The sequence below is a fragment of the Oryza glaberrima genome, chromosome 7 (assembly GCF_000147395.1).
Source record: "Oryza glaberrima chromosome 7, OglaRS2, whole genome shotgun sequence".
NCBI lineage: Eukaryota > Viridiplantae > Streptophyta > Magnoliopsida > Poales > Poaceae > Oryza > Oryza glaberrima.
Window position 1 is genome coordinate 22,246,359 of NC_068332.1, and position 27,132 is coordinate 22,273,490.

Genomic DNA, 27,132 nt, shown 5'->3' on the forward strand with positions numbered 1-27,132 from the left:
TATAAAAACACCTCACATACAAAAATGAAATACTTCTTGTAGTGATTTTTTTAGCACACTATGCTAAGTGGTCAATAAAGTTGAGTTGATAAAATGATAAATGATAACCATTGATATTTAATGTCTATTGGATGGTTGTGATGACACATGGAACTCTTATTTTGTGGGTGGTGTGATTCAATACTCCCTCCGGACTGATAATACTTGCCGTTTTAGACAAGGATTGAAGGTCAAACTTTAAAATCTTTGATTATAAATCATTTTTAAAATATTTGTCTTTTAAATATGGTGACTACATGTATAGAGTCTTAAAAAGTACTTTGATAAAATCATATATTTGTTAACAAATTTATACATATTATAATGAAAAATAATGGTTAAACTTGTTTTTGATACCGTGTTCTTATCTAAAACGTTAAGTATTATTAATTCGGAGGGAGTAGATCTGCATTGTTTTGTTGTCTCGCGGGTTAGTAGGAGATCAGTTTCAGTGCACATCATGATAATAAGAAGACCAAAACATGTCTCAGTACTCTCTCAAATAAACGGGACGACGAACGTACGACGATGATTAATACAAGTGGTCCACGAGCAGTGATCAGATCTAGGCTACACGGTAGTAGGTGCTAAAGAAAACCTTGCACAATCTTATCTTCCTGACATCATGTGATATCTGGAAGAAATGAAATTAGTGAGTGTTTAGACACAAAGAACTTCTAACAAGGCTTATCGTAAAAATTAGAAGGCGAAGACTTGAATCATTGTAGGAGTAAAAGCATTAGGTGGGTATAATGCCTTATAGCCCTCCTTTTTTTTTTATTTTAAACCTATATAGGGCTTCACTCGTTCAGTTTTTTCGTGTTATATTTAATGAAATTGATACATCTGTGTGGGGTTGGATAAAGATAAAGAAAACATGGGTACCTTTGCTTGCACGACACTACAGTAGTACTGGTATGTTTAGTTCACTAGTTCACATTAAAATTAATTAAAATTAGAGGTTTAGTTGAAATTGGAACGTTGTGATGGAAAAATTAAAAGTTTATATGTGTAAAAAAGTTTTGATGTGATAAAAATGTTGAAAGTTTAAAAATAAAGTTTAGAACTAAACTCGGCCTTGGTGCACAGTTCACGTCAAAGAAAGGACGACAGATGATGCACTACTGTTACGGCTGCTCCCTCAGATTTTTTTTGGCCCGGTCTAGTTCCCGACTTTTTAAAAAAACTTTTAATTTTTTCATCACATCAAAACTTTTCTACACACATAAACTTTCAATTTTTTTCTTTAAACTTCTAATTTTAGTTAAATTTTTAATTTTGGCGTGGAACTAAACATTTGTGTGTTTTTTCTGAGGCTATGGGTGTGTTAGTTCGTGAAAAGAAAATTTTTTGGGTGATACATCAGACGTTTGACCGGATATCGGAAGGTTTTTTTTTACATGAATGAAAAAACTAATTTCATAACTTGCCTGTAAACTGCGAGATGAATTTATTGAGCCTAATTAATCCGTCATTAGCACATGTGGATTACTGTAGCATTTTATGGCTAATCATGGACTAATTAGGCTCAAAAGATTCATTTCGCGATTTCCATGCAAACTGTGCAATTAGTTTTTTTATTTATATTTATACTGCATGCATGTGCGGGTAGTAAGATATGACTGATGTGTAAAGCAACTATTGGGTAGAAATGAGAGAGAAAGTGAGAGATGGGAGAGTTTAATGTTTTTTATGCTCTTATTACCAGATAGTAGTGCTATTGCCTGGTATAATTACTACCTCCTCTACTACCCACCCCTATGATGGTAAAGTAGATAGTAAGGAGGTCTTAGTACCCACTTTTCATCCACATTGCGGACGCCCTAAGAAGTGCAAGAGCACACTAGACGCAGGAGACCCTCAGGATGTCAACTAGTATACAAACAGTATGTAGCAAGACTGGACTTGCTTGTACACATATATATGACCAAATATGTGGGAAAGTGTTTTCATCCTTCGAGGAGATATCTCTCGTTTTGTGCGTGTTATCTAAATAGTTATAAAAAAATTTAAAAAAATCACAAGATAGATTATTATGAAATATATCACTCCACAAACATGTATGTTAAAATTCAACATTACAAATTGTAACAAAAATAACTATGAATATACGAGAACTATTTTCAAATTAATTTGTTCTTTTTTTGCAACTGGCAGAAATCGAATTTGGCCTTACATGCTTGTGGACTGATATATTTCATATTAATTTATATTGTCAATTTTTTCAAACTTTTTTTTAATAATTATTTAGATGGCATGCAAGCAACGAGGGGATATCCCCTCGTGGGATCAAAATCCACATCCCAAATATGTTTATATATTGAAGTGAGGGGTGTCGCAAGATTAAGAAATAAACATATGATATTTATTGATGTCACCAAATTTTCCCTTAAGGTTGCATATGCAAGTAAAAGTTTTAGTTATAATGACGTGAACAAAATCTCATACGTTCATCTTTTTCTTCATACGATAATTTTAGGTTTTCACGGTACATGGTTTACACTGTATATTTTACTATTCAAGTGGGCGTATCAGCTGCCTGTTTTTCTCATCGGAGGTAAAACTTAGTACTCCCTTCGTCCCAAAATATAAGGGATTTTGGTTGGATGTGACATATTCTAGTACTTTGTGTCATATCCACCTAAAATCACTTATATTTTGGGACGGAGGGAGTACGTAACATAGAGCATTGAGACATGCGCATGCCTGCCCCAAATATTTAACGATAAAAGTAACTGAACACATACACATCAAGTGTTCGGATCGGAGGCTAAACATACACAAAATGAAATTCCAAATGCATCACTCCGCAAAAGTAAACCCTGATCCATAAAACTTGGCCGAGAGAAACTTATCAAGACTATCGGCCATCTCTGGCGTGACGTGGTTCACCCAATCTCCGATGACTCCCTTCCTAAAGAAAGACTCATGTGGGTACTCATTGGCCATCATATGTAGGGAGCCTGTGCTGTTGGCACCCGAAGCCTTCATCTTCTCAAAACTGCAAAGCTCGATGATGCTCTCAACGATCCCGGCTTCCTTCTCGGCGTCAGAGAATGGCTGGCCGATGAATTCCGCGATTTTCTCGATGTTCTTCGTAGGATCGCGTAGAACCTCCTCGTACTTTAGGAATAGCACCTTGTCCGGCTCCGTCTTGCTCGTGTTCCAATACCCAAGGATATGCTCCCAGATTGGGCCTCCCAAGTATGCACCCTCACGGATGGACTCCCACACATCAGATAATGACATGGTGATGGACTCCCACTCATCAGATAATGATGAGGTCTTAGCCTTAGAACAGTTCATGAAATACCATAAAGAAATTGCCATGTCTTTCGGTTGCCTGCAATTAATAATATAACAAGAAGAAGACTATAACCATTAAGACTAGGCTTTGGGACGAAATGGTTGGAAACCATAAAAAAAATAGTCCCAATGATTTTAATAACCATATTTTCTTAGAAAACAAAGTAAAAAAAGGCAGAGGCGGATATAAAAATGGTATTGGAAATATCGGAAAATCGAAAATAAAAAGATATGGAAAAAAATGCCTGTATCGATCGGAAACATGACTATGTAATATCTGAAACAATAATCTGAAATCACATATTTAACTTGACATGATTATATAATATGACCACGTAAATTCAAACTTACACTATTCTAAAAAAAAGAAATTCAAACTTACACTACGTAAATCACAAACCATCTCTTCTTTAGGCATGTACTCAAATTAGGAATTGGGTTGAAAAGTTGATGGGCCTCTAGTAAAATAGAGACATGGTATTTAGAAATATGGAAATTAATTACAGTATTATAAAAACTATAATTTTCGTGCAAATATGGTAAATAAGAAAACGGCAAGTAGAACATCAAAATTATTTTTGTTTCCGTATTTTCTTGCCTTTTGTTAGGTTACCGTTTCCAAGCTATGTTACCCCGATACGTCGCTGAGCGTCGCGTATCTGTATCGGATACGCCGACGGATACACGCTCCGATATGTATTCCGTACGTATCTGACATTTTCTCGATTTTTAAACAAATGAAAGAATTACGGATACTTTGCTGATTCGTATTGATACGCCCATATTTTCGCATGACTCACTCCCGGTCTCCCCGCATCGTCTTTGCCGTCGCCATCGTCGGGCGCAGCACCGCCGTCTGTGCAGCCGCAACGCCTCCTTCGCCGGCGGGCACTGCGCCTCCAACCCCACCGTCCCGCGGCGCAGCCGGCGCATATCCTCCTCCGCCGCTGGCGTCAGGGGCTATGGGATGCTGGGGCCGCCGTCCCCAGAACAACGCCTCCGCGCGTAGCCGTCTATGCGGTCCGCGGCCAGCACCACAGTAGCGCCTCCACCTCCGAGCAGCAGGCACAAGACCACCAAGCAGTTTTTCCTTTGTTCCCCTGTGAGGCTGTGAGTAAATCACTGCATGTTTGTGTTTGGGTGTCGGTTGAACTACCATTTTAGAGCAAATTTAATAGTATAGTCCACTACTAGCTTTAAATCATCTATAGCCAATGTAATAATCAATTCATACAATAGTTGCTTACTACATTATTAATACATGCCCCACATATCATACACACATTACGTTTTGGAGTCCGTGCTGCAGCTGGCTACAGATCTGTAGCCTGCTGCTCTTCTCTCTATTTCTTTATCTCTTTAAAATATGTTTATAGCTAGCTTATAGCCTGCTATTGTACTTGCTCTTAGTGAAATCCGGTGGTTGGTTGGTGGCTTAGTGCTGGCGTGCTGCTACTTGTGTACTCCCTCCGTAAAAAAAAAGATAAACACTGGGTTTCCATGTCCAATATAAATACTAATTTTTTTTAGGATTAATATTTTTATTGTTATTATATGATAAAATATGAATAGTAATTTATATGCGACTAACTTTTTTTAATTTTCTCATAAATTTTTCAAATAAGACAGGCGGTCAAACGTTGGACACAGATTTTCACGGCTGCACTTATTTTAGGATGGAGGTAGTATTAAAATCAAAATTATTATTGCTTGTGTTGTCAACTTGTCACCCTTCTCCGCGTGCACGCTATCAAATTGCTAAATGATATGTTTTTTCTTAAAAAAAATTATATGAAAGTTGCTTTAAAAATCATATTGATTCATTTTTTAAAAGCTAATACTTAACTAATTGTGTGTTAATGAAACAATTCGTTTTTTATATGGAGTTCTCAACTTCACCTCCCGAATATAGCCTAATAGATTGCTTTTCAGTAAAACTACGTGCGCATATGCATGCATAAACGGGTTACAGGCAACCCGTAAAAATGATTTTTTTTTTTGAAAAAAGTATAAATTACCCCCCCGAACTATTGAGGTCGACTGAATTACACCCCCAAACTTGAAAACAAGACATTCTACACCCCCAACTATTGAAACCGAACGAATAACCCCCAACTCAATTTGGAGTGGTTTTGGGTCACGTGGCAGTCCAGTCAGCACTTTTTTAAATAAAAAAATCAGTGGGTCCCTTTTGTAAGTTCTCCACCACTCTCTATCTCTCTCTACTCTATCCCAGTCTCTCCCCCCCTCTCTCTCTCTCTTCTCACCTGCACGGCGGCGGCCGCGCGAGGGCGGGAGCAGGCGGCGCTGCCGGCGGCGGAGGGCGGCGGGTGGCTGAGACGGAGGCGGAGTGGGTTGCCGGCAGCTTCGCTGTGGTGTGGGCTAGCAACCACCTCCTCGGCGACGGCCACATCGTGGTGGTGCTCCTCCAATCGTGGTCGGAGTTCGCGCGCACGGGGACGTTCGCCGGAGGCCTGAACCTTGACCGGTCGGTGCTGAGCCGTCCCCACTCCCCGCCGAGGTACAGCGCCGCCGTCGATGGGATGTTCGTGCCGTGGGACCACGAGCACGAGTTGAACCCGCTCACGGCGAGCCGCGGAGGCGAGCTTCGTCGAGCGGCTCTACTACGTCGAGGCCGCCGACATCGCCAGGCTGCGCGAGGAGGCGCGCGCAGCGCGCGACGAGCGGCTCTACTCTTTCTTGTTCGTAGCTAATTTTGCTTTCAGTTTTTTTGGCGGAGGATTTTGGGTTGGAAAGACAAGGTCGGGATCTCTTTTAAAGTTTGTTTTTCTTTTCTTTTCCCTCTTGATCAGTAATCAGCCATGCCATGTTTTGTCGAGCTCACAAGATTGGAATCTCCCGCTATGGAATCAATTTTCAACTGTAATTTGCCCCGCTTTCTGCGGTGAGATTTGCAGGTGCGCAATATGTAATTCACCATTTTCATCGCTCATCGCTCTCTTGCTCATTTCACCCGGTTGTCCGATGCAAAGTGGCAAAGCATAGTATAAGAGATAAACATGTCTGGCATTGAAGGGGCGCCCACAGCCGCCGGCGCGCGGGGCTCGGGGTGGTGGGAGGAGGGGACGGCGGAGGGCGGTGCTTGGGGCAGCGAAGGGGCGCCCACAGCCACCGGCGCGCGGCGCGTTGAGGCAGCGGAGGGGATGCTTGCAGCCAGCGGTGCTCAGGGAGGTGGAGGGGGCAGCGGGCGGAGCTCCGGCGGCGGAGGAAGCGCCCGCAGCCATCGCCGCGCGGCTCGTCGAGGCACTGGAGCCGTCCGTTGCCGTCGGCGCTCGAGCCGCAACCGCCATGATTTGAGAGAGAGAGAGAGAGGGGAAAGGGAAAGAGAGAGTGGAGAGATATCTGACAGGTGGGTCCCTTCATTTTTTAATTAAAAAATTGTTGACTGGACTGCCATGTACTCATGTAAACCAAAACCACTTGGAAAACTGCTAGGGAGGTTTCATTCGGTATCGATAGTTGAGGGTGAAAAACGTCTGGTTTTCATGTTTAGAGGGGTAATTCATACTCAACCAATAGTTTAGAGGGTAGTTCGTACTTTTTCCTTCTTTTTTGTTTAACCAGTGTATGAACTGAGTGAGTAACTGAATGTGCCAAATTCACCTTGTTTGAAACATTGTTGAGGGCAAGGTTACTGAAATTTTGAATTGGAACATTAATGAACAGTAAACATTTACTAATTACAGATTAATTAGGCTTAATAAATCCATCTCGTGGTTTACCGACGGATTCTGTAATCAGTTTTTTTATTAGTGCCCGAACACCCCAATATAATACCTTATATAATACCCGATGTGATACGCCACAACTTTATACCCTATACCTAACCACCCCCCCCCCCCCCCCCCGATCAGCACTTACCTGCAGATGTAGATGATTTTACAGCGGTCGTCCTCGGTGATGGAGGCCGGCAGGTTTGGGTACGACGCGTGCGTGCTCATCAGCCGCGGCGATGGCGCGGCGTCAAGCTTGGCCTCCTCCCCGTCCAAGTAGATCCCCTCCAGGAACGGGACGCACTCGTGTGGGTTGAGCCGGAGCAGCGGGTGCCGCCCATCACCGCCGGCGGCGGCGGCGGCGGCGGGCGGGTACACGCCGCGCGCCGCCGTGGCGAAGGCCAGGGCCTTGAGCCACGTGGTGCCGCACTTGGGCAGGCTCGCCAGGAGGACGTCGCCGGCGCGCGGCTCGAAGCGGCGCTGGAGCGCCACGATCCCGGGGACCCACGCCTCCCGGAACCAGGCGCCCTGGTACTCGCGCCACCGCTGCTGCGGCGGGTACAGCCTGCTCGGGAGAGCCACCACGACGTCGCCGTACTCCTCCGCAACCGGTCGCCGTGCGACGGCGACGGCGGCGATGTCCTTGAACGGGACGGGGCCTGCGGCGGCGCTGGTCGGCTGCATGTCTGAATTCTGATCGAACGAAACGGCCGGGGAGACGGTGGAGACGAGCCGGCCGGCACATTATATAGCGTGGCAGCCAGCCAGGCGGTCACTGATCTTCTACACTTCTATTTTACCAAGGGCTTGTTCAGTTGACAAAAAAAAAATTTGCCCCTGAACATCACGTCGGATCTATGAATACACATTTAAAGTATTAAACGTGGTCTAATAACAAAACAAATTACAGATTCCGCCAGAAAACTGCGAGACGAATTTATTAAACCTAATTAATCCATCATTAGCACATGTTTATTGTAGCACCATATTGTCAAATCATGGCGCAATTAGACTTAAAAGATTTGTCTCGCAATTTACATGCAATCTGTGTAATTGGTTTTTTTCTATATTTAATACTCGATGCATGTATCCAAACATTCAATGTAACAACGTAAAAATTTTTATTTTGAGAACTAAACAGGGCCTAAGATAAAACTTTCTTAATTCACCATATCTATACCCTATAATTAACGAACTCACTCTTACATGTTACATACTTCATCCATCAAATCCAACACTCTGTATTCGTCTACATCCGATCGAACGGTTGAGATTACCACCCCCCATCACCCACTAAGCCACCACTCATCACTCCGCCCTGATCCCACGCACCCTCCCCCTATGCAACCGCTCTCCTTTCCTCGTCGCATATTTCGCCGCCCTCCTCGCATCTCCTCTCTCAGTGCCACAATCACCGGGAGCGTTCCATCCTCCTCCGCCTTCTTAGCCACCGCCGCTATGGAGGCGACGCCCTTTAATCCTCCGCCACTCCCCTCGCCCTCCTCCGCGCCGTCTGCGCTGCCGAGGCCCCGACGATCTCTGCCTCGACGACCGGCTTTGTGCCGCCACTCCTCGCGATCCCCTCTCATCCTCCTTCGCACCACTATCGATCTCCGCCGAGCGCTGTTGTTCCCTCCGCCGGAAGCTCCACCGCCGCCCCACGCCGAGACATGGACGCCCGCCTCGCTAATCCCGTCCTCCCGCATATTTTTAGATAGACCCATAATCCCGGCCCCGCAAAGGAAGTCGTGTGAAAAACATCACCTTTCCCCGCCCCCCACAGGGGACCCGGCGGGTGACCGGGGCCTGCATCATCCGGATGGAGCTAATACTTCATAAAAATATTGCAATACACTTAATAATATTACGATATAATTTTAATAGCCCCCGGTTGTGTGGGTTGGTTGAAGGAAGGAAAGGAATTATGGTTGAGGAGAACTAGGGTGTTGAGCTTTTATATGTCAATTTTGAATGGGTTTATTGGCTCTACATTATTGCAATGAGCTACTTTTAGATAAGTAACTCACATTGGTGACCCCTCCAAGTCACGCGCGGATTAATTCCAATCCCCGCCCCTATCCCCGAAAGTTTGCGGGGCCCTGTCCCCACTCACCCGCGGGTGAGAATTCTCCTCGGTCTCCACCGGATCCCGGCCCCAACGGGGAAATTGCCAACCCTACCAAACATCACACAAAATTGAGCAGATCATCTCCCATTCAAACTCATCCACCCAGCCAAACACACCAAGTTAGGACTTCGGATCGTTTTGATGGGCCTCGATCTCGGCCCATTTAGGTTAGCCAGCCTAACCGGCCCGTATCATGCTTCGGTTTCAGCCCGTTTCGCACGGGGAACTCACGCGACGCAACCGCCGCCGTCCTCCTCCCCGCGCCAAAGCCCAACGCCGGTGAGGGTTCCGGTTCCCCAACTGCGGCGGCGGCGGTCCGGGCGCTCCCGGAGCGGAGCGGAGCCCCCGATGGCGGAGGGGGAGAGGGAGCTCCATGTCCGGGCCCTCGACGGGCGGTCCACCGTCGTCGCGCTCGCCGCCGCCGCCTCCGTGCGGGATCTCAAGGCCGCGCTCCGGAGCTCCTTCCCTCCCGCGCAGGTCTCCCCCAGCTTCCACCTCTTCCTCAAGGTACGCCCGCTCGCTTCTCCTTTGCGTGCGAGCTTGATCGTGCTGGTGGATGGATGCGGCCTGCGGGATGCCGTGTGTTTCGTCTCGCTTCACGCTCGCGGCATTGAGGGATTTCGATAGGGTTTAGGGTGGTTTCACCATTTATGTTTATAGTAATGGAGCTCCGAAATGTGCTAACCACTAGTGTTCTCGTGATGAAGGGCACCAAATTGCGCGTGGAGGCCGAGATTGGCACTCTTGCTGTTGGTGAGGGGGAATTTATTGTCCTTGTTCCATTCGCAAGGAAGTCGCAGCAGTGTTCTCCGGTGGCAATGGCAGAACAAGGGCAGATTACTGAATCACCAAGATCATCGCAAGTGTCAACTGGGGCGAATTCAGCTCGGAGAGGCATTACGGATAACCTCTCATCAATCCCAAGCAGCCCACATGCTGAAACGGCGTCCAGATATTTTTCGAGTGGGGCTAATTCAGCTTGGCAAGAAATTATGGATGATCTTTCATCGATCTCTAGCAGCCCACAGGATGATTCTGCATCCAAAAACTTTTGTGCCCAAAGCACTATCCCTTGTTCTGGGAATTCTGTAGAGGATGTGTCAACAGATCAAAGGTTACCTACTGGGAATTCAAATAAAAGGAGGAAGCCATGTAAGGAAAATGGAAATGCATTCAACGAAATGCCTACCTCTGGAGTGAACAGTGCTGCTGGCCAGCCTAGCATAGATAAGAAAAGTAGCATTGCCAGATCTGCTGCAACATCTTGCCATGTAGGTCACTCTGCCGTTATATATTCCCCTGCCAATTTCACTTTTTGACTTTCACATTCATAGAAGAAATCCAAATTGCAGCCTTTGTGTTGCACTGTTCCTTGAGGGAGGAGGCATTAACCACAACATATATTACATGTTTGTTTGTTAGATTTCTTTGAGTAATACGATGAAAATTGCAGGGCACGTGCCATTTAGGGCCTGCTGAAATGGTTGACCATCTGAAACAAGGACTTGGAAAGGAGGGACAGGTTTTCACTCAATGAACTTCTGGAACTAACAAGGCCAGTAAAACCATAGTATTTATGTTGTTGGGATTATATTTTCAGATTGTACATATTGAAGAAATACCATGTCGAGCGGCATCTTTTGCAGAACTTCCTAATCATCTTTCAGAGGCTACGAGGGAAGCATTAAAAAGTATTGGAGTATCTAGGTTGTACAGCCACCAGGTATTATAGGGTGTGCCATCTATTTGGTGCATTCAGTTGTAGAAGCTCACCGATTATGTTGATCATTTACTTGATTGCAGTCTCGAGCTATACACTCTTCCATTGCTGGAAGGCATGTTGCCATTGCAACATCAACATCTAGTGGAAAGTCTCTGTGCTATAACATTCCAGTCCTTGAATCTCTCTGTCAAAACCTGATGGCATGTGCTTTGTATATATTTCCAACAAAGGTCTAGACAGGAACTTTCTGTTTTAGGCTTGATTGTCTGAAATCGGGCAGAAATTCATCTGTTTGTTGCTTTGCAGGCTCTAGCTCAAGATCAGCTAAGGAGTTTACTCGAGATGAAGAATGCACTTCACACTGATATTGATGTTAACATATATGATGGTGATACTCCTAGAGAAGACCGTACGTGGATCAGAGATAATGCCCGTCTGGTAAACATGCGCTTCTGAAGATATATAATTATAAACAGTTCGTTTCTTTTTTAAAAAGTGCATTTGAACTCACCATCTACCTCCTTCTCAGTTAATTACCAATCCAGATATGCTGCACATGTCAATTTTGCCATGCCATGGTCAATTCCAAAGGATTTTGTCCAATCTCAGGTGGAACTTATTGGCCTTTTGTAGTTTTGTTTTCTTGATAGCTAATTTCATCATCTGTGGTCAATTATCTTTTAACTTTTAGATGAATGCTTATTATCTCCATAAAGAGTTTCCATTTCTGCAATACTATACTCAGGTATATTGTCATTGATGAAGCACATTCATACAAGGGAGCATTTGGCTGCCATACTGCACTTATTCTTAGAAGATTGAAGCGCATTTGTTCAAACAGTATGTATACCATGTTGAACCAGTTCTTTTAATTGTTAGTTGACATGATGCTTATATATGCTATATACCATAACTGTGAATTTTCTTGTTTTTGCAAATGTGTTAGTGTTACTTCAGTTTTCTTCTCAATTACCAATCATCAGCTACCTAAAATCTAGTAATCCCTGCAATTTCTAACTTCTGAGTTATATCTTGGCAAATTTATGGAATATAAGAAGTATGATCTACTGATGCAAATTAACATATAATTCTTAAAAGCATTTGCTTGTTCGATTTGCAGTTTATGGCAGTCATCCTACTTTCATATTTTGTACGGCTACTTCAGCAAACCCGCGTGAGCATGTGATGGTAGGCTTGATCTTCTCTTTATGTTAGCTTAGAAAAAATGGTTGCACACAAGAAAAAAATAACCAGCTGTTGTTAACTACTGCTCTAAAGCACAAGCTATCCACCAAATGTGTTTCTTTTTTCTGAAGAGAAATATTATTATCACTGTTGCTTATGTTTTCGTGCATATACTCTTTCGAGAATATTGGCCGAACAACAAGCATTTTTCCTTTTGCAAAATTCTGTTAATCACAGGAGCTAGCCAAACTGGATAATGTAGAGCTGATCGAGAATGATGGAAGTCCTTGTGGTTTTAAATACTTCCTCTTGTGGAATCCCCCGCTACATATGACGAAGGAGGGGAGTTCAAAAGATAGCTTATTAACTAGACGCTCAAGGTATTGACACTTTCTTTTCCCTTGAATTAAGCTACTTATTTATTTTCATTGTATTTTTACTTTTCAAATTTGCAAAGTTCCAGATGATTTTATTATAGCTCAATAGCTGTTGTCTTTCAGATATACGCAAATTTGTTCACTGGCCATCGACGCAGGAATTCTAAGAAGTTGTCCTATTAAATAGTTTCTTGGCAGGATGATTTGATAGTCAAGATAGAGAATACTTCTTTGCCAACCTGAATTTGAAAATTTTGGGCCAGGGGCCATACTGCTTTGCCAACTTCATCTCTGTACTGTCCTGTGATCCTTGAGTGGCATGTTAATTTCCAACACTCAACAACGGATCCTTTTATTTGATGAGATACAGTAATTGTTGTGGACTTGAAAGCAAAAGTTATGAGTTCATCACAGTACAAAGGGACGATGTTTAATTTTTAAGCCAAAAATTGTAAACATATAATTGTTCTGTAGTGGCATGTAAATGTGTTAGTTATTGCAGTTTAACACTTCAGCATTTTGTTTCTTATGGCATGCCAGTACAGCGGTGTTTGTTTCTATATTCATAATTTTCTTATAACTACTATGTGTAAAGATACACTAATAATTTGTATTTCGTGTATTAGTCCAATAGTTGAGGTTTCTTATCTATTATCTGAGATGGTTCAGCACGGGCTTCGCTGCATTGCATTCTGTAAAACAAGGAAGCTCTGTGAGCTTGTTCTAGCATACACGTAAGAACCCATTTTCTTCTCTGCTATTCATTTTTGTGTTGTTTTTTCTTGTTTTACATTACTTGTATTCACTTGTTTCTTCATATGTCATTTTGTATTGTAGGCGTGAAATTCTTCAAGAGACTGCCAAAGAATTGGTAGATACTATCTGTGTATATCGTGCAGGCTACATTGCTGAGGTCAGTATTCTGTTCTGTCTCACCTAATGTCTTCTTTCATTGTACTTATCAAATTTTTTATTGTTTCTTAGAATGAATTTTGGTTTGATAAAATATGACCTCATTTAGAATTTCATCGGTGCTCTCGAACTGTATGGATTCACACAAACTGCAATGTATATTACCAGCTTTTGTTTTCTTCTAAATTCCATCTAGTAGAATATATATCATATGAATGCTGTAGACATATCAAAGATGGTAATGTTACTACCTTCTCTACTTAAAAAGAACTAAGAACTTCTGTTACTAATGTTACAGTGTACATATGCAAATCAAGCTTTCGTTTTGTCCTCTTGAAGAGTATGCTGTTTGTTATGTGAGGGGTGGTGCATTGAAGCGCTTCCCACAAAATAAAGTTGTGTACTAGCCAGAAACTGACTCATTTTCTGATAAATTGAGAAAATTCTACCTTCTGATATTTGCTTGCTGAATCTGAACATTTTACGGTTCTTCATGTGTTGACTGTTTTGTTCCTGTTCATTTGAAAACAAATTATTTCAGGACAGGAGAAAAATTGAGGCCAACCTTTTTCAGGGAAAACTTCTTGGTGTTGCTGCCACCAATGCTCTTGAACTAGGGATTGATGTTGGCCATATCGATGCAACATTGCATCTTGGATTTCCTGGGAGTATTGCTAGGTAAGTGAGAGGTGGTCTCTCCAATGGATCCTATATTTCTGTCTGAAGCCCTACTAAGTCATAGAAACAATTTAATTTTAGCCTGTGGCAGCAAGCTGGAAGATCTGGAAGAAGAGCAAAACAATCATTAGCCATTTATGTTGCCTTTGAGGGCCCTTTAGATCAGTATTTCATGAAATTCCCACATAAACTATTTGGCAAGCCAATTGAGCATTGCCAAGTCGATTCACATAATCAGAAGGTTTGTACATCAGATTTTGTTGGTAAATTTAAATGCATAAGGATCTAAAAGCTTCCTTCTTAATTTGAACATTTATTACAGCTTTTGGAACAGCATCTTGCTTGTGCTGCTTATGAACATCCATTGTGTGTGCAATATGATGCGGATTACTTTAGTTCTAGCCTGAACAGTGTAATGATGGCCCTGAAAGACAAAGGCTGTCTCATAAACAATCCCTCTGGACCTTTCTCATCAAGCATGTGGAGTTATATTGGACCTGAGGTTTGTTCCTTTTTATTTGTTATCTTTACAATACAACTCTTTTGGTTATTATGCAAGAAGTATTTTGGTTTTCTGCAGAAAAGACCTTCACAGGCGGTGAGCATACGGGCAATTGAGCATGACAAATACAGAGTAATAGACAAGTTAAATAACCGGTTACTGGAAGAAATTGAGGAAAGTAAGGCCTTTTTCCAGGTACCATGTTCTAAACTGTTCCTCAACTCAAACGTGTGATGAACTGTCATACTTGTTGGATCTTTGAACATACTCTAATGCCCGTAAAGAGATAGATAAATTTATGAGTTTGTTGAAGAAAGTCATAAAATTTATGAACTCATAAGCACTATATACTGTATTGTTACCTAATTGATATACTAATTATAGACTGCATCTGCCACTGTGTGTTTTCATATTGGTAACTTGCTATCTGAATTTTTTAAGCATTTTCTTCATTCTTAGGTGTATGATGGAGCTGTATACATGCATCAGGGTGTCAATTACTTAGTTGAGGAACTTGATTTGTCATCAAGGACAGCATTCTGTAGGAAAGCTGATTTGAAGTATTACACAAAAACACGAGACTACACAGACATCAATGTCCTTGGAGGAGAGTTTGTAAGTATTCAAAAGGATTGTGCATTAGCCTCATACATTCTGCTTATAATCGTCTATCATTATAATATTAATCCCTGCCAAATTTTATTATTAGCACCATTTTTTTGTTTAAATCTCTTCTATCCTGATTTTCTAGGCCTTATCCTGCTCATTAAATCTGAGGATTATTCATCTAGTCTGTCTTAGCACTAACATCTTTTCCATGCCATGCTTAGTTTGACTTTTTAAAACTGTTTTTTGAGTTGTTTTAACTCAATCTAGTTTTATTCAGTCTATTTTTTCATCTTTGTTGTACGTTTTCCCTACATTTTTTAGAAGCCTATACTCTCTTGAACTAATGAAACAGGATAGGACAAATGTTTATGGTACTCCTACCACAGTAATAGGTCTACTAAAATGTTTTACCATCATTTAGTCAAGAAACTTTCCTTGCCTGACATGTGCATGAGTGATTTCCATGCTGATATTTAATTACCAATGATCTCTTCTACTCTAATACATCTTGAAGGCTCATCTTCCACCAAGTACGTGTAAAACTAACGGGGTGAAGACAACCGCCCAAGCAAATGATTGCAAAGTGACTACTAAATGGTTTGGTTTTTATCGCATATGGAAATCAAACAACAAAATATCTGATAGCATAGAGCTTAACCTGCCTCCATATTCCTTCAATTCCCAGGTTTGTATCTAAAATATATTTGTGTGAACCTTATCAATATCATGGTGCATTGCCGTCCATGATTGATACCCTCATTTTTCTTCTGCGATGCCTAACTAGGCTGTTTGGGTGCGAATCCCGCACTCGGTGAAAACTAATGTCGAGGAAAGGAAACTACAGTTTCGAGGTGGCTCGCATGCTGCTTCACATGCTCTGCTGAACATAGTGCCTCTGTAGGTTTTTCAGTTTTAGCTGCATCATAATAAATAATCATTAATGCAGATAGTTGAATGTGCATACATTTGTGCAGGCATATGACGTGTAATGCTTCTGACCTAGGAACAGAATGTGCAAATCCTCATGAAACCCGTGGTATTCCAGACAGAATTCTATTATACGATAAACACCCTGGTGGTATCGGCATAGCATTGCAGGTAAAATGTTTGATGATGTGTAGCATACCCAGGAACCTAGCGCGGTTGTAAATATTTACCAGCAATGCTACCTCTGAACTATATTATCTCATTTATGGCTATGAGATGATATTGTTCGTTGATTCGGTAAAGGTTGAAGTCTAGATTTTCATTTATTTAATGGTGTAGATCAAATCACTCTTTGGGGAACTACTACTTGCTGCTTTAGAACTTGTTTCAGAATGCAACTGTACTAGTTCAGCCGGCTGTCCAAATTGTATCCAAGTAAGTTCCAATGCTGTACTAAACTCAACTGTTGATGGAAAAAAACATCTTCAAGATGATAAGTTTCTCTCTTTTTTTTCAGACACTAACATGCGGTGAATATAATGAGGTTTTGGACAAGGAGGCAGCAATTTTGATTTTGAAGGTTAATAATCTGTGCTTGCTAAAGTTACCTAACCATCTTCCATCCTACACCTTTCAACGTAAAATTCGCTTGCTCTAAGATATATATTCATGTGCAGGGAGTAATCGAATATGAAAGATCATATTTTGAAAACGAAGATGGTTCCGACCAAGGAGTGAGATGAGGTTTTAACTTTTCACGTCTTCGTGAAGACGAGTGAATTTGGTTGACACAGGAGCCATATTAATATTTTCTTCACAAGGCTTTCTCCATTGGAAATGGTAGAATTGTTTGGTTATCATACGGAAATGTAGCTCTAACCAGAGTTCCCATTCAATTATAAATTATTTCTGGTTCAATTGTATATTTTATTTTGTTGCCATCCTGTAACCACCACCACTGTTTATCCTGAACCAGGTCATGGGTTCCCCAAATTGCCTGCCACCTGCGATCCCCAAGCTTCTGTGAAGAAATATGTCGAAAGATTTGAACCTGTGATTAAGATATCTGCAGTTTTCCCTTCTGGTGAGATGGAAGAAACCATCAATTTCTGCTGCGGGTACTGCAAGAACCACATCATCACGTGTAATCTAAACAAGCCCTTGAAGAGTTGGTTGCAATGTTTTTATAAGTTCCATGTTTATTATCTGGTTCTTTTAATCTCTTTTTGGGGAATCTGGGTGTTATAATCTAGGAGATTAACCAACCACAGCACTAAAATTCAAACTTCTCAGAAGGATAATACGTTGATTGCTGATTAATGAAGGACGGCGAAAAACCATGTCATAGAGCGGGTGGACCTGTTGCTTCATGTGGTTTCTGCACGGCAGTGCCCGGCAAGAAATGGGCCTGTTCGGCTGTCGTACTGCTGCAGCTGTTGTCGATGCTGTAGAGATTGGTAGCGGCTGGCTGTATTGCCGCCACATTTAGGCCTATCGGGCAGGCCCAATATATACTAGCCGTTTAATAGCAAGATGGTTCTGGCATCAAAGTTTGTAAACGGACGATGTAATGGGTTACCACTAAATAAAGCAAGGTTGAAGCATGAACATAAAACAAATATTGAAGCTTAGTATTCTTAGTTTACTACCTTTCATTTTTGTTTTATTGTATTCCTCAATTACGAGGCTTCAAGTTTAGGTAATATTTGGCTGTATGTATAGAGGCCAGATTTCTATATATTATGATCGCAAACAATGTTAAGAGAATTGTTTTAGTTGGGGTGCACCACGCTTAGGCTGTAGCGCAATGCTTAAATGACACTAGAGGACGCTCCCTCTCAAAAAAAAAATAATAATACTGAAGTAAGCATATGCTCTCTCCGTCTTAAAAAAACCTAACCTATCATGTTTTTTTAGACGGAGGGAGTAGCTCACATGTACCGATAAGAACATGTGCTCCCTCTTTCTAGAAGTCTAAATCCTATTTCTTTTTCACCAAAACCAAGGTGTAGTTAACTCATTCATCATGTGATAAAACCAATGAACATGCAAACAATAAGTACTAAAATGACTTCTTGGTTTCCGATAAAAAATTTAATATAGCACAGTGACTACAGATAGGACTTAGACTTTTGAAAAAATCAACCAATGAAATAGGTCTTAGACTTTTAATTAAAAGGAGGAGTACTACATTTGATCTTAGTGAAAAGGCCGAAAAAGATATGAGTGGTACCGTGTAACCACACGGCCTCTTGTAGTGTGCCCCTCCCTGCTTGAATCATCGATGTGGTACTACTCATCTCCGCATCGTCCATGGATGCGATACGTGACACATATATGACCCGTGTGTGACGTACGACGATGCGATGCACCTCCTCCGGTTTTTCCTTTTTGTTTCTTTCTTAGGTTCCTGGCTGTAGGGAACTAGGAATTTTTTCTGATTCCAAACGACCGGCCTTGCCAGGACAGGCTAGGCTCGTGCTAGCCTTGGATCCAAACGCACCCTAAGGGAAGCTCGATGGCATATGCCACTACCTTAATTTGCATGCAGCTTTTCGCGGTTCTTCGTTCGTTGACCTCCATCGATCGAGGCGCGACGTGTTTTAGTTCGGTCGAGTAAATATCATCGGTCGGCCACTGATAATATGGATGCATGAATGCAGCCACCCAGACGTATCCGTTGCATTTGCATTTGCATGCATCCATCCAAGTTTGGCTGGCCTAGCTAGCTCTCCACATACGCATTCGATCATTTTGCATATTGTTCGTGCAACCACTGCATATGCACCCAGCATTTCATTTGATTTGATCGATCGATCGATGTGGTGCGCCGCCCATTTTGCCGTATGCGATCGAGTATTATATGCTTCGTCCACCACCCAGGCCGTGATCGAGTGATACGACCGCTGGCGCTACCTAGCTAGATGCAATCACACAACTGCAAGCTAATACTCCCTCCATTCTAGCTAGTTCCATCATCATATTTCAAAAAACCGAATTTTCAAATTTGAACGTTACATTCGTAGTCGGCAAGCCGTTGCATCTCGATCGATCTCGTCCGACGTGCTGGCCGTTTCAATTCGCACGCGAAATGGGAGCACTCCGCGCGCAGAAGCCTGTTGCATATGCATGCGAAATTAATAGCATTTATAGTTGACTACAAGATCGTTGGTTCTGCCGCGATCGTCATGCATGCATGCTGGACCGTTGACCTGGGAGATGATATATATGTACATTTGTTATCCTTGGTCTTTGCATCAAGTCAAAATATGATGATCAAACTTAAACACACTAGAAGATAAAAACGAGTGAAAACGGTATCATGTCTACAAAAGTAGTTCTTGGTTGATTGGGAATTTTCCGTATGTACTAATCTACTAGTTATTTAGGGACAATATCAATATAACACTGATAGATTTTTTTTAAAAAAAATAAAGTTAGCATTCCTCATTTTAGAAAAATACTACATGACGGTATACCGTTAGGACAGTATAATACCTCTGAGATATCGGCCAATATACCCCGTTCAGACGGGATAATACGTCTGAGGTATCGCTGATACTTGATAGGTATCGGCTGATACCCAAGTATTGGACAATATTTCTGAGGTATCATCGTTCAAACGGGATACCATCACGTAGCATTTTCCGAGTTACAAGCCTTTGCACAATTCGCCTCTGCTCTCGATAAAACAAGTCAGAATCAATTGGCAAGGGGTCGACGATTACGAGAATTGTTTAGAATCGGAGATGGTACTACTTTTGCGAAACGACAGTCGGTTGGTGGAGAATTTCCTCCGGTGTTCCATTACGTGCAAGCTAACGTTATCGTTGGCTGGATGAATTGAGCACTAGCTAGCACCAGGCTGCTATATAGCACCGGTGCAGCTGGTGTTTTTCTGCGCTGGATCGAGGCCGTGCAGTGGTCAACCAACTCAAAGGCACCGGCCACTGATCTATAGTACTTACTTTGTTGTGCTCCTGTGCTACTAGCATCTGCCACTGCTGATGATCGATGCAGTTATCTAGCTAGCTAGTCCTCTCTTGAATATCTCGTCAAATTACACTGTTACAGAAGGCTGAAAATGATATCGATCGACGTCGTCGTCGCCATCAAAATGGTCTGCGGTGTACTGTTCATATATATAGTGGTTGACCTGTCCATTTATTTTTCTTATGGTAAACCGCAACCCCCTTAATTTTCGGGGGAAAAGATATACGTGTACAAAGAAAATTTGCAAATGTTTTAGATGTTGATGTATCACACACTGTAAGTAAAATCCTGATTTTCTTTATTACACTTTCAACTAACTAAATCGAACTGTCAAGATCTTTGTTTGTAAGAAATTGTTCAAGTATATACGTATATCACTTCTCTTAATTTTCTCCCTGGATCAACTCAAGCATGCTTGCTTGTAGTTGTAGAAAGTCTCGGATTTTTCCTTTGCTTTGTACTTCTTCTACCTCTAAATACAAAGAATTATAATTATAATTATAAATATGCACATGTCCAGATTCAAAAAAAAGGTGGGCAAGCGAAAATTGCTCTTGCAAGAGCAACATCAAGATATAGGTAGGTGGTGGCAGTCAGGTAAAGGTACGGATGAAAACATTATGAAACTTTCCCGGCCGTACCGATATCTTTCCTGCAAATAATACAATAATAATATTTTTATCGACTATTACAGTTTCTAAAATTTAGTTTTTCTAAATTCTATCAATGTTGCATTGAAATTAACACTAAATAGTAAAATTCATAAATACATATATTTCTTGACCGTTTTGGACTTCTCGAAAAAAAATAATATTGTTTCCGACCGTTTTCGTCCATAGGTAGAAGCCCTTGCTCAGATCTGACTCAAAACAAGCCCCAGATGCTGCCAGTACAAGCAAGCAAGCACTATTACATACAGGTACTGTACCTGTCATCCAATTAGACCGGGGAGATCTTTCCCTGGCCAATGGAATCCAGCCTCACTTGACCCTGCCCCCAAAAGCCCAGTGGAAGAAACTTCCACAGTACACATATCACACACACTAGTGCTCACTCAATTCAGGCTTCATCCATCCTTATCCTCCCTGCCTTTTTGCCTGGCCCTTTCCTGCTGCCTACTTGTCTGTGACTGATGAAAGCTAAGTGCAACTAACTACTTACTACTCTATACTTACTTGCTGATAAGCTGATTCATGCCATGCTATGACAGGGAGGATATACAACAACAAGAAAAGCAAAGAAAACATACTGCATGGTGACACCTAGCTTGAGAATTATATATATAAGTGCTTAATTAAGCAGCATTAAACTTTTAGGTTAGCACTGCATAAAGTATATGTAGAGGGTCAGGTGGTGACTGATCACAGATCAGCAATTTGGATGTCATGTCATTGCTTGCACATTAAGGATGTGCATGCAGGTAGCCTCTAGCCTCTCTGGATATTTTATTTTATGCTGTTTAGCAGTAGATAATGCCTGTGGCACAGTGTCCACGTGTCAACATTTCAGGCCTAGGAGTCATCTAGTAGATCACGTGGAGTTGAATTGGATAGTCCTATGTTCTGAATATGTTCCATCAATGGAATATTATGCCTTTGCTCCAACAGCTTGCATGCCTTTACATGTTTTTATTTTTCAAATCATTTTCCCCTGTATCATTTACTGCCGTAATTATCTACTCTGAACGAATTGGAACCAACAAATAAATTATTAACAAATACTCCTTTCCGTCCTAAAATTTTAACAACTTTTAAACTTTAAACCTAGTATTACCTTTTGCCACTAAACCACCATAGTATCACTTAGCTTTATTATAATCCTTCCCGAACTAATAATACTTGTTTTAGACAAGAATATAGTCTTAAAAAATAATTTTAACAAATATTTATTATCATCGTCATCAATAAGTATATGATTTTATTTAAATACTTTTTAAGGGTAATATATGCATATGATCTTCATAATTCTAAGAAAAACATTTTAGAAATTATTTATAGTAAAAAAAATAAAGTTTGACATCAATCGTGTTAAAACGATAAGTATTATCAACTCGGAGGGAGTAGCCCAAATTAGTCCATGCCTATACCTCACTTATTCCGAGGAGATAACAAGTTTTTTATCACTCTTTTAATACCTATGTTTGGTGGCTAAAAATATTATATTTTAGGGTGGGTGAAGTTTTTTTTTAATGGTTATGCTCATGATTAGCAACTACTGAAGGGACTCCTTACATAATATCAACACAGGCTCTAAAACAAAGACTAATGAGTTATGCAGATACCTTGGAGAGAGATTATTTTTGCAAACCCTAGTATAATATCTGACCTGACGAGTCCTTAAAACAAATTAAACTGAGCTCTCACTAGTCACTAATACTGTATATTAGCAGTAGAAGATAGTACTAGGTAGTAAAATTTATTTATTCATTTTCCAAAGGTTATCTGTGCCGACACCTGAGATCACACAGCCGACACTCTGAATTCCAGAGGAATCCAAAACAGCATATATATAGCACCAATCAAGCATTCTACTAATATCAATTATAACCAAGCAAAAAAACAAAATTGGGAGAAATAATGATGGAGAAAAAAAAAGCATCCATCGTCTGTTTGGTCACCACAGAACATCATGGATACCTACCTCATCAGTACCATGCCAAAATAAACTGCACCATCAAGAAAAGTCACCCCAATTAACTAATTAAGCTTGTTTAATCATCTTAGCAGCCCAAACAAATGAACCATGGGATCATTATTAGGAGAATTTAAGAAGAAGTCAATGGAAGCGAATTAGTAGAGAATTTAGCCATATAATTGACTCATTTTAGCACATTGAGAAAAGGAAAGATAAAAGAGAGAGAAAGAAAGGTAAAAAAAAAGAGAGAAAAAAACAGAGATTAAGATTAATTAACCCGACATGTCCTCTGATTAATTAATTACCAAAAAACCAACCAAGAAAGCAAGCTCATAGCCTGTCTTGCCGGCCGTATCCCGACGACGGCGAGGGCCCGCCGCCGCCGCCGCCGCCATGGCCATACGCACCTTTCCCTCCCATCACCATCTGGTGGTGGTGGTGGTGGGGCGGCGGCGGCTGCGCGTACCCAGCCGACGACGCCGGCGGCGAGCCGTACATAGGCTGTCCCATCATCATGATCATGCCGCCGCCGCCGCCGCCGTACATGCCGTATCCGCCATTGTTCCGGGAAGCATCCTGGTGGTGGTGCGAGCCGGAGCCGGAGCCGGAGCCGCCGGAGGAGGCGGCGCCACCGCCGCCGCTGCCGGCGGCGCCGATGGCCTTCTCGCCCTCGAGCTCGCGGAACTTGTGGAGGTAGAGCTTGAGCGGGTCGATGTAGTCCTCGAAGCCGAGCGTGGTCATCGCCCAGAGGAGGTCGTCGCCGTTGATGGTCTTGCGCTTCTCCCGCTGGCACTTGTCGGAGGCCTCGCCGGTGATGAAGGAGATGAACTCCGAGACGCACTCCTGCACCGTCTCCTTGGCGTCCTTGCTGATCTTGGCGTTCGCCGGGAGCGCCCTCTTCATGATCCTGCTCACGTTCGCGATCGGCAGGAACCTGTCCTGCTCCCTCGCCGACGCGTACTCCCCCGCGTTGCTCGGCCCCCCCGACTCGTTGTCCGACTCCGGCATCGCAACCTCGATCTCCTCGATCGAAGCAGTCGAAGCGAAGCGAGGAGGAAGACGAAGAGGAGAGGAGGGCGCGGGGGATGCAGTGGGATGAATCGTGGGGATAAGAACGCATCGGGGAGGCGACGTGGCAGAAGCGAGGCCGTTTGTTTTTGTCGATAAGCGGTGTGGGCCGGGGGGGGGGGGCGGCGCGGGCGATCCGTGCCACGCTGGCGACGTCGCGGCCGTCCGTTAGCCACGTTGGATGGCCTACGTGGTGGGGCGGGGGTGCTGACGTGGCCTGGGTTTATATAGGTAAATTAAGGTCATGGAGCCGTCTTGGCCCGGTTTTGTTTTGGTGTGAGGAAGGAGATGGTTGTCGTGTTTTGGTGCCTGCACTGACACACCTTTCCAGTCACATCTCAATCAAAATTAAGGAAGGGAATTTATATTGGTTTAATGTGATTATTCTCCATGGCATTTGTTACTTTTTTTTTTCTTGTCAGAAAAAAAATCCTATATGAGATGACCTTATGTTAGTTAGTACTCCTACCGTGTTCAATATTTAACCGTCGTTTTATTTAAAAAAAATTTAAAAAATCATGTATAAAAATACTAATCATAAAGAAATTTCAAATAAAATAAACAGTCAAACGTTGAATATAGAAACCCATAACCACACTTAAAATGGGACGAAGGGGATAATGTATTATAGTTTTCAATGAACATTTTGCTAAGGCAATAATAGTGTACATTTGCTATTTACTCCTAATCAAAAAATGGTAAACGTTCCATATTGTTTTCTTAATTTAATTATAGATGAAAATTCAAAAGACTTTTGGACGATTTCATTCTTTTTCTCCGGTTCTTTTAAGTTTATCAACTTTTAGATAACTACCATTCTCAAACTACGATTTCTTCACAAGCTTTCCGCGTCATCATTGTTTTAGATTTCTTGAAGTTACTTTAGGTCTCTGGCATATAATATTTGATTCATCTCTACAAACAATTATCCATAATACGTCCAATAATAACGTGACCTAAGTCCCTCCTAGACAATTTCAGATGTTGAATAAATACATTATGTCCCAAAAAAAACCATGTTTAGTCATCACTTATATATTTAATAGAAGTATGAAATTCTTATATTAAATCTGATCATCGATAATTTTTTAAAATATATATGTTAAAAGCAATGGATTAAGATCCTCTGTAGTCGACTGCACCTGCGCATCCTGATCCGTAAGCAGCCACATCGGTAGATATAACATCACTGGGTCTAGATAGGAGTAAAAAATTGTGATGGGTGACACTAAGTTAAGCACATGGACAGCGCAATCAGCCAACAAGGTTCACTATCTTCAGATATTGGCGAATTCAGCATGTCTCCATCCGAGCCCTTCACACGTCAGCCGGGTCGTCTTAGGCCACTAATTAAGCAAACCTTAGATCCAAAAATAATAACCTTGGCCTTTCGCCACTAACTACCAACCACTCTGAAAAGAAGTCTTCTCGAGTGATGCGAAAGCAGAAATCACGTTGCCAAAGCACAAGGTCAATTAGGCCGTCTCCAATGGGCAGCTCTTAGCTAGCTCATAGAGGTTTTTAAACGATGAACAAGACGCGCTAGCTCTTCTTCAAGCGCTAACTCGCACGCTCACCGAGGCGGTGCCCTCTCACAGGCACGCTCGCCCATGCAGTGGCCGGCACTGTGCCGAGCGCGTATGAGCTAGCAGCCGGCTCATACCGCTGGAGAAGGCCTTAGCTCGCATAAGTACTACTGACAAGTGGCATCGAGTCAAGTTCCCAAGTGCCCTCTCTTTTGTAATGCCTTTTCTTGGAGTAGTATCTAGTTTTATTTTTTTGAGAAAATTTTTCTTATCTAGTTGTAGAAAAAAATTAAGTAATATATACTCTCTGATCTTTTTTAAACTCCTCTTTTAAGGTGCTTGCTCCACTAGACCTACATGACATGGCATTTATACCTACAACATTGTGCAACTTCATCAGAATTTTTTAGATAATGGACTTCATCAGACTTGAACTCTGTCTGGTTGTTTTCTTAGATAAGGAAGGTGCCAGATCCTCAATAGAGTTTTTTGTTTTCTTTGCATATGAAAAACATGGATGCATAAATTGCTGAAATTTGTGGCTTTACATTAACTGAATATGTCATGAAGCAAAAGGTGACATTATTGCAGTGATGCTGATGCCCATGATCTACCTAGTTAATGAGAAGAAAAGGGATTAAGAGATGCCTGCCTTGTGTATAGGGGTTACACTTAACAATGGCCTGTCCTTGATCGATACATATAGGAGCTGATTGGGATGTGAAACTGACACTGTTCTATTCGTTAATTATCGCCATCTTTGCTCTGAATCTTCGAGTTCAAGATCTCTGACGGGTGTTTCTTTCTCTGTAGATTACAGTGCCATTTCGAAGCTCATGCACACGTTAATTGTTGTTATTAAGCTACAGCTAGCTTGATCTTATTCCGATCATACAGATAACGAGTGGTCAAGATGCGATGCTCCTGTCTGTGCAAGAAGAACTTGTACTGCACCAATTTGCAGTTGATCTGTCAGTTCTTCAGATCTTGGGAACCATTCATGCTTAGCCACATTTGAGTCAATGGGAATGTTGCTTAAGTAGAATCTGTACTCTGTTGCTGCAAAATGGATTCGAGCAAGATTGATGCTATATATGTGGGCCCACATGACAGCAGCTACGTGTCCAAAGGTGACAGAGGTGGCATATGCACCAGGAATCTCCTCCAACAACGGCACCCATATCTGTCATGAGGATTACGATCAAAAACAGAATATTGAGTGGCTTAGGGTTAAGGTCTAGTAACCACATAACTCCTTTTCAATAGTTCATTTGTTGTTCTACATATCGAGGGCTCCTTTGCAACACGGAATTGAAAAGATGAAGGAATAAAAAAAACACTGTGTTTTGATAGGAAAGGATCGGAAGTGTAAAACAGAGATTACAAAACACACAAAAAAAACATGAATGATCATTTAAATCAACCGTAGAAAAAACAGAGTAATCATATGAAAGAGATAGACCTAAAAGATTTTTTTTTCTAATAGGTTGAATAATTTGTTAATTTTCCTCTAAAACCCCTATAGAATTGTCCATTCCATGAGAATTCAAAGAAAAGGGTAATTAAGATGCGCTCCGTTGTTTTAAAGGCATTCCTTCAACATTTCCTTCTAGGATAAAATCCTTGAAGTTTCCTATATATTTCTTACAAATGAAAGGGGACCTAAATAGTCTAAAGGTTTATCCATTCTATGCCCTGTAGATCATTGTGTCATTTAATAGTGCCTTGATCAGTCAATAGTGACTGAAAAATCAGAATCTTTTTCACCCTGGAAAGAGGGAAAATATGCAT

The 27,132-nt window shown here is 41.8% G+C and overlaps 3 protein-coding genes across 4 annotated transcripts; 1 reads left to right on the forward strand and 2 right to left on the reverse strand.

Moving 5' to 3' along the window:
• Positions 1-2,841: 2,841 nt before the first annotated feature.
• LOC127780304 (cytosolic sulfotransferase 12-like) lies at positions 2,842-7,763 on the reverse strand. Its single transcript, XM_052307213.1, has 2 exons — positions 7,228-7,763; positions 2,842-3,382 (listed from the first exon to the last, which is right to left on the reverse strand). The coding sequence occupies exons 1-2, from the start codon at positions 7,761-7,763 to the stop codon at positions 2,842-2,844; spliced, it is 1,077 nt and encodes a 358-aa protein (XP_052163173.1).
• Positions 7,764-9,443: 1,680 nt separating this feature from the next.
• LOC127779616 (uncharacterized) lies at positions 9,444-17,756 on the forward strand. 2 transcript variants are annotated; one of them, XM_052306442.1, is made up of 24 exons: positions 9,444-9,714; positions 9,915-10,478; positions 10,661-10,729; positions 10,808-10,930; positions 11,011-11,160; positions 11,237-11,368; positions 11,460-11,539; positions 11,676-11,770; positions 12,051-12,118; positions 12,353-12,495; positions 13,119-13,226; positions 13,330-13,405; positions 13,946-14,082; positions 14,164-14,323; positions 14,405-14,584; positions 14,663-14,779; positions 15,074-15,199; positions 15,708-15,878; positions 15,978-16,090; positions 16,168-16,291; positions 16,460-16,555; positions 16,638-16,700; positions 16,798-16,960; positions 17,097-17,756. In XM_052306442.1, the coding sequence occupies exons 1-23, from the start codon at positions 9,556-9,558 to the stop codon at positions 16,861-16,863; spliced, it is 3,120 nt and encodes a 1,039-aa protein (XP_052162402.1). In that variant the 5' UTR covers positions 9,444-9,555; the 3' UTR covers positions 16,864-16,960; positions 17,097-17,756. The 2 variants fall into 2 exon arrangements, with proteins under 2 accessions (XP_052162402.1, XP_052162401.1); XM_052306441.1 differs by having other exon boundaries at positions 9,445-9,714; positions 15,044-15,199; positions 17,097-17,755.
• Positions 17,757-22,593: 4,837 nt separating this feature from the next.
• On the reverse strand, positions 22,594-23,859 carry LOC127778716 (nuclear transcription factor Y subunit B-10). The gene has a single exon (XM_052305338.1). The coding sequence runs from the start codon at positions 23,753-23,755 to the stop codon at positions 23,078-23,080; it is 678 nt and encodes a 225-aa protein (XP_052161298.1). The 5' UTR covers positions 23,756-23,859; the 3' UTR covers positions 22,594-23,077.
• Positions 23,860-27,132: the final 3,273 nt, after the last annotated feature.

What these genes read in the sequence shown, in the direction of transcription:
- LOC127780304 (XM_052307213.1), bottom strand. Translation starts at nt 7,763, where the DNA reads ATGCAGCCGACCAGCGCCGCCGCAGGCCCCGTCCCGTTCAAGGACATC. An exon ending in AAAATCATCTACATCTGCAG is followed by an intron (nt 3,383 to 7,227) that starts GTAAGTGCTGAT and finishes TATTAATTGCAG; the next exon opens with GCAACCGAAAGACATGGCAA.
- LOC127779616 (XM_052306441.1), top strand. Translation starts at nt 9,556, where the DNA reads ATGGCGGAGGGGGAGAGGGAGCTCCATGTCCGGGCCCTCGACGGGCGG. An exon ending in TTATTAACTAGACGCTCAAG is followed by an intron (nt 12,496 to 13,118) that starts GTATTGACACTT and finishes TTCGTGTATTAG; the next exon opens with TCCAATAGTTGAGGTTTCTT. An exon ending in CAGCAATTTTGATTTTGAAG is followed by an intron (nt 16,701 to 16,797) that starts GTTAATAATCTG and finishes ATTCATGTGCAG; the next exon opens with GGAGTAATCGAATATGAAAG.
- LOC127778716 (XM_052305338.1), bottom strand. Translation starts at nt 23,755, where the DNA reads ATGCCGGAGTCGGACAACGAGTCGGGGGGGCCGAGCAACGCGGGGGAG.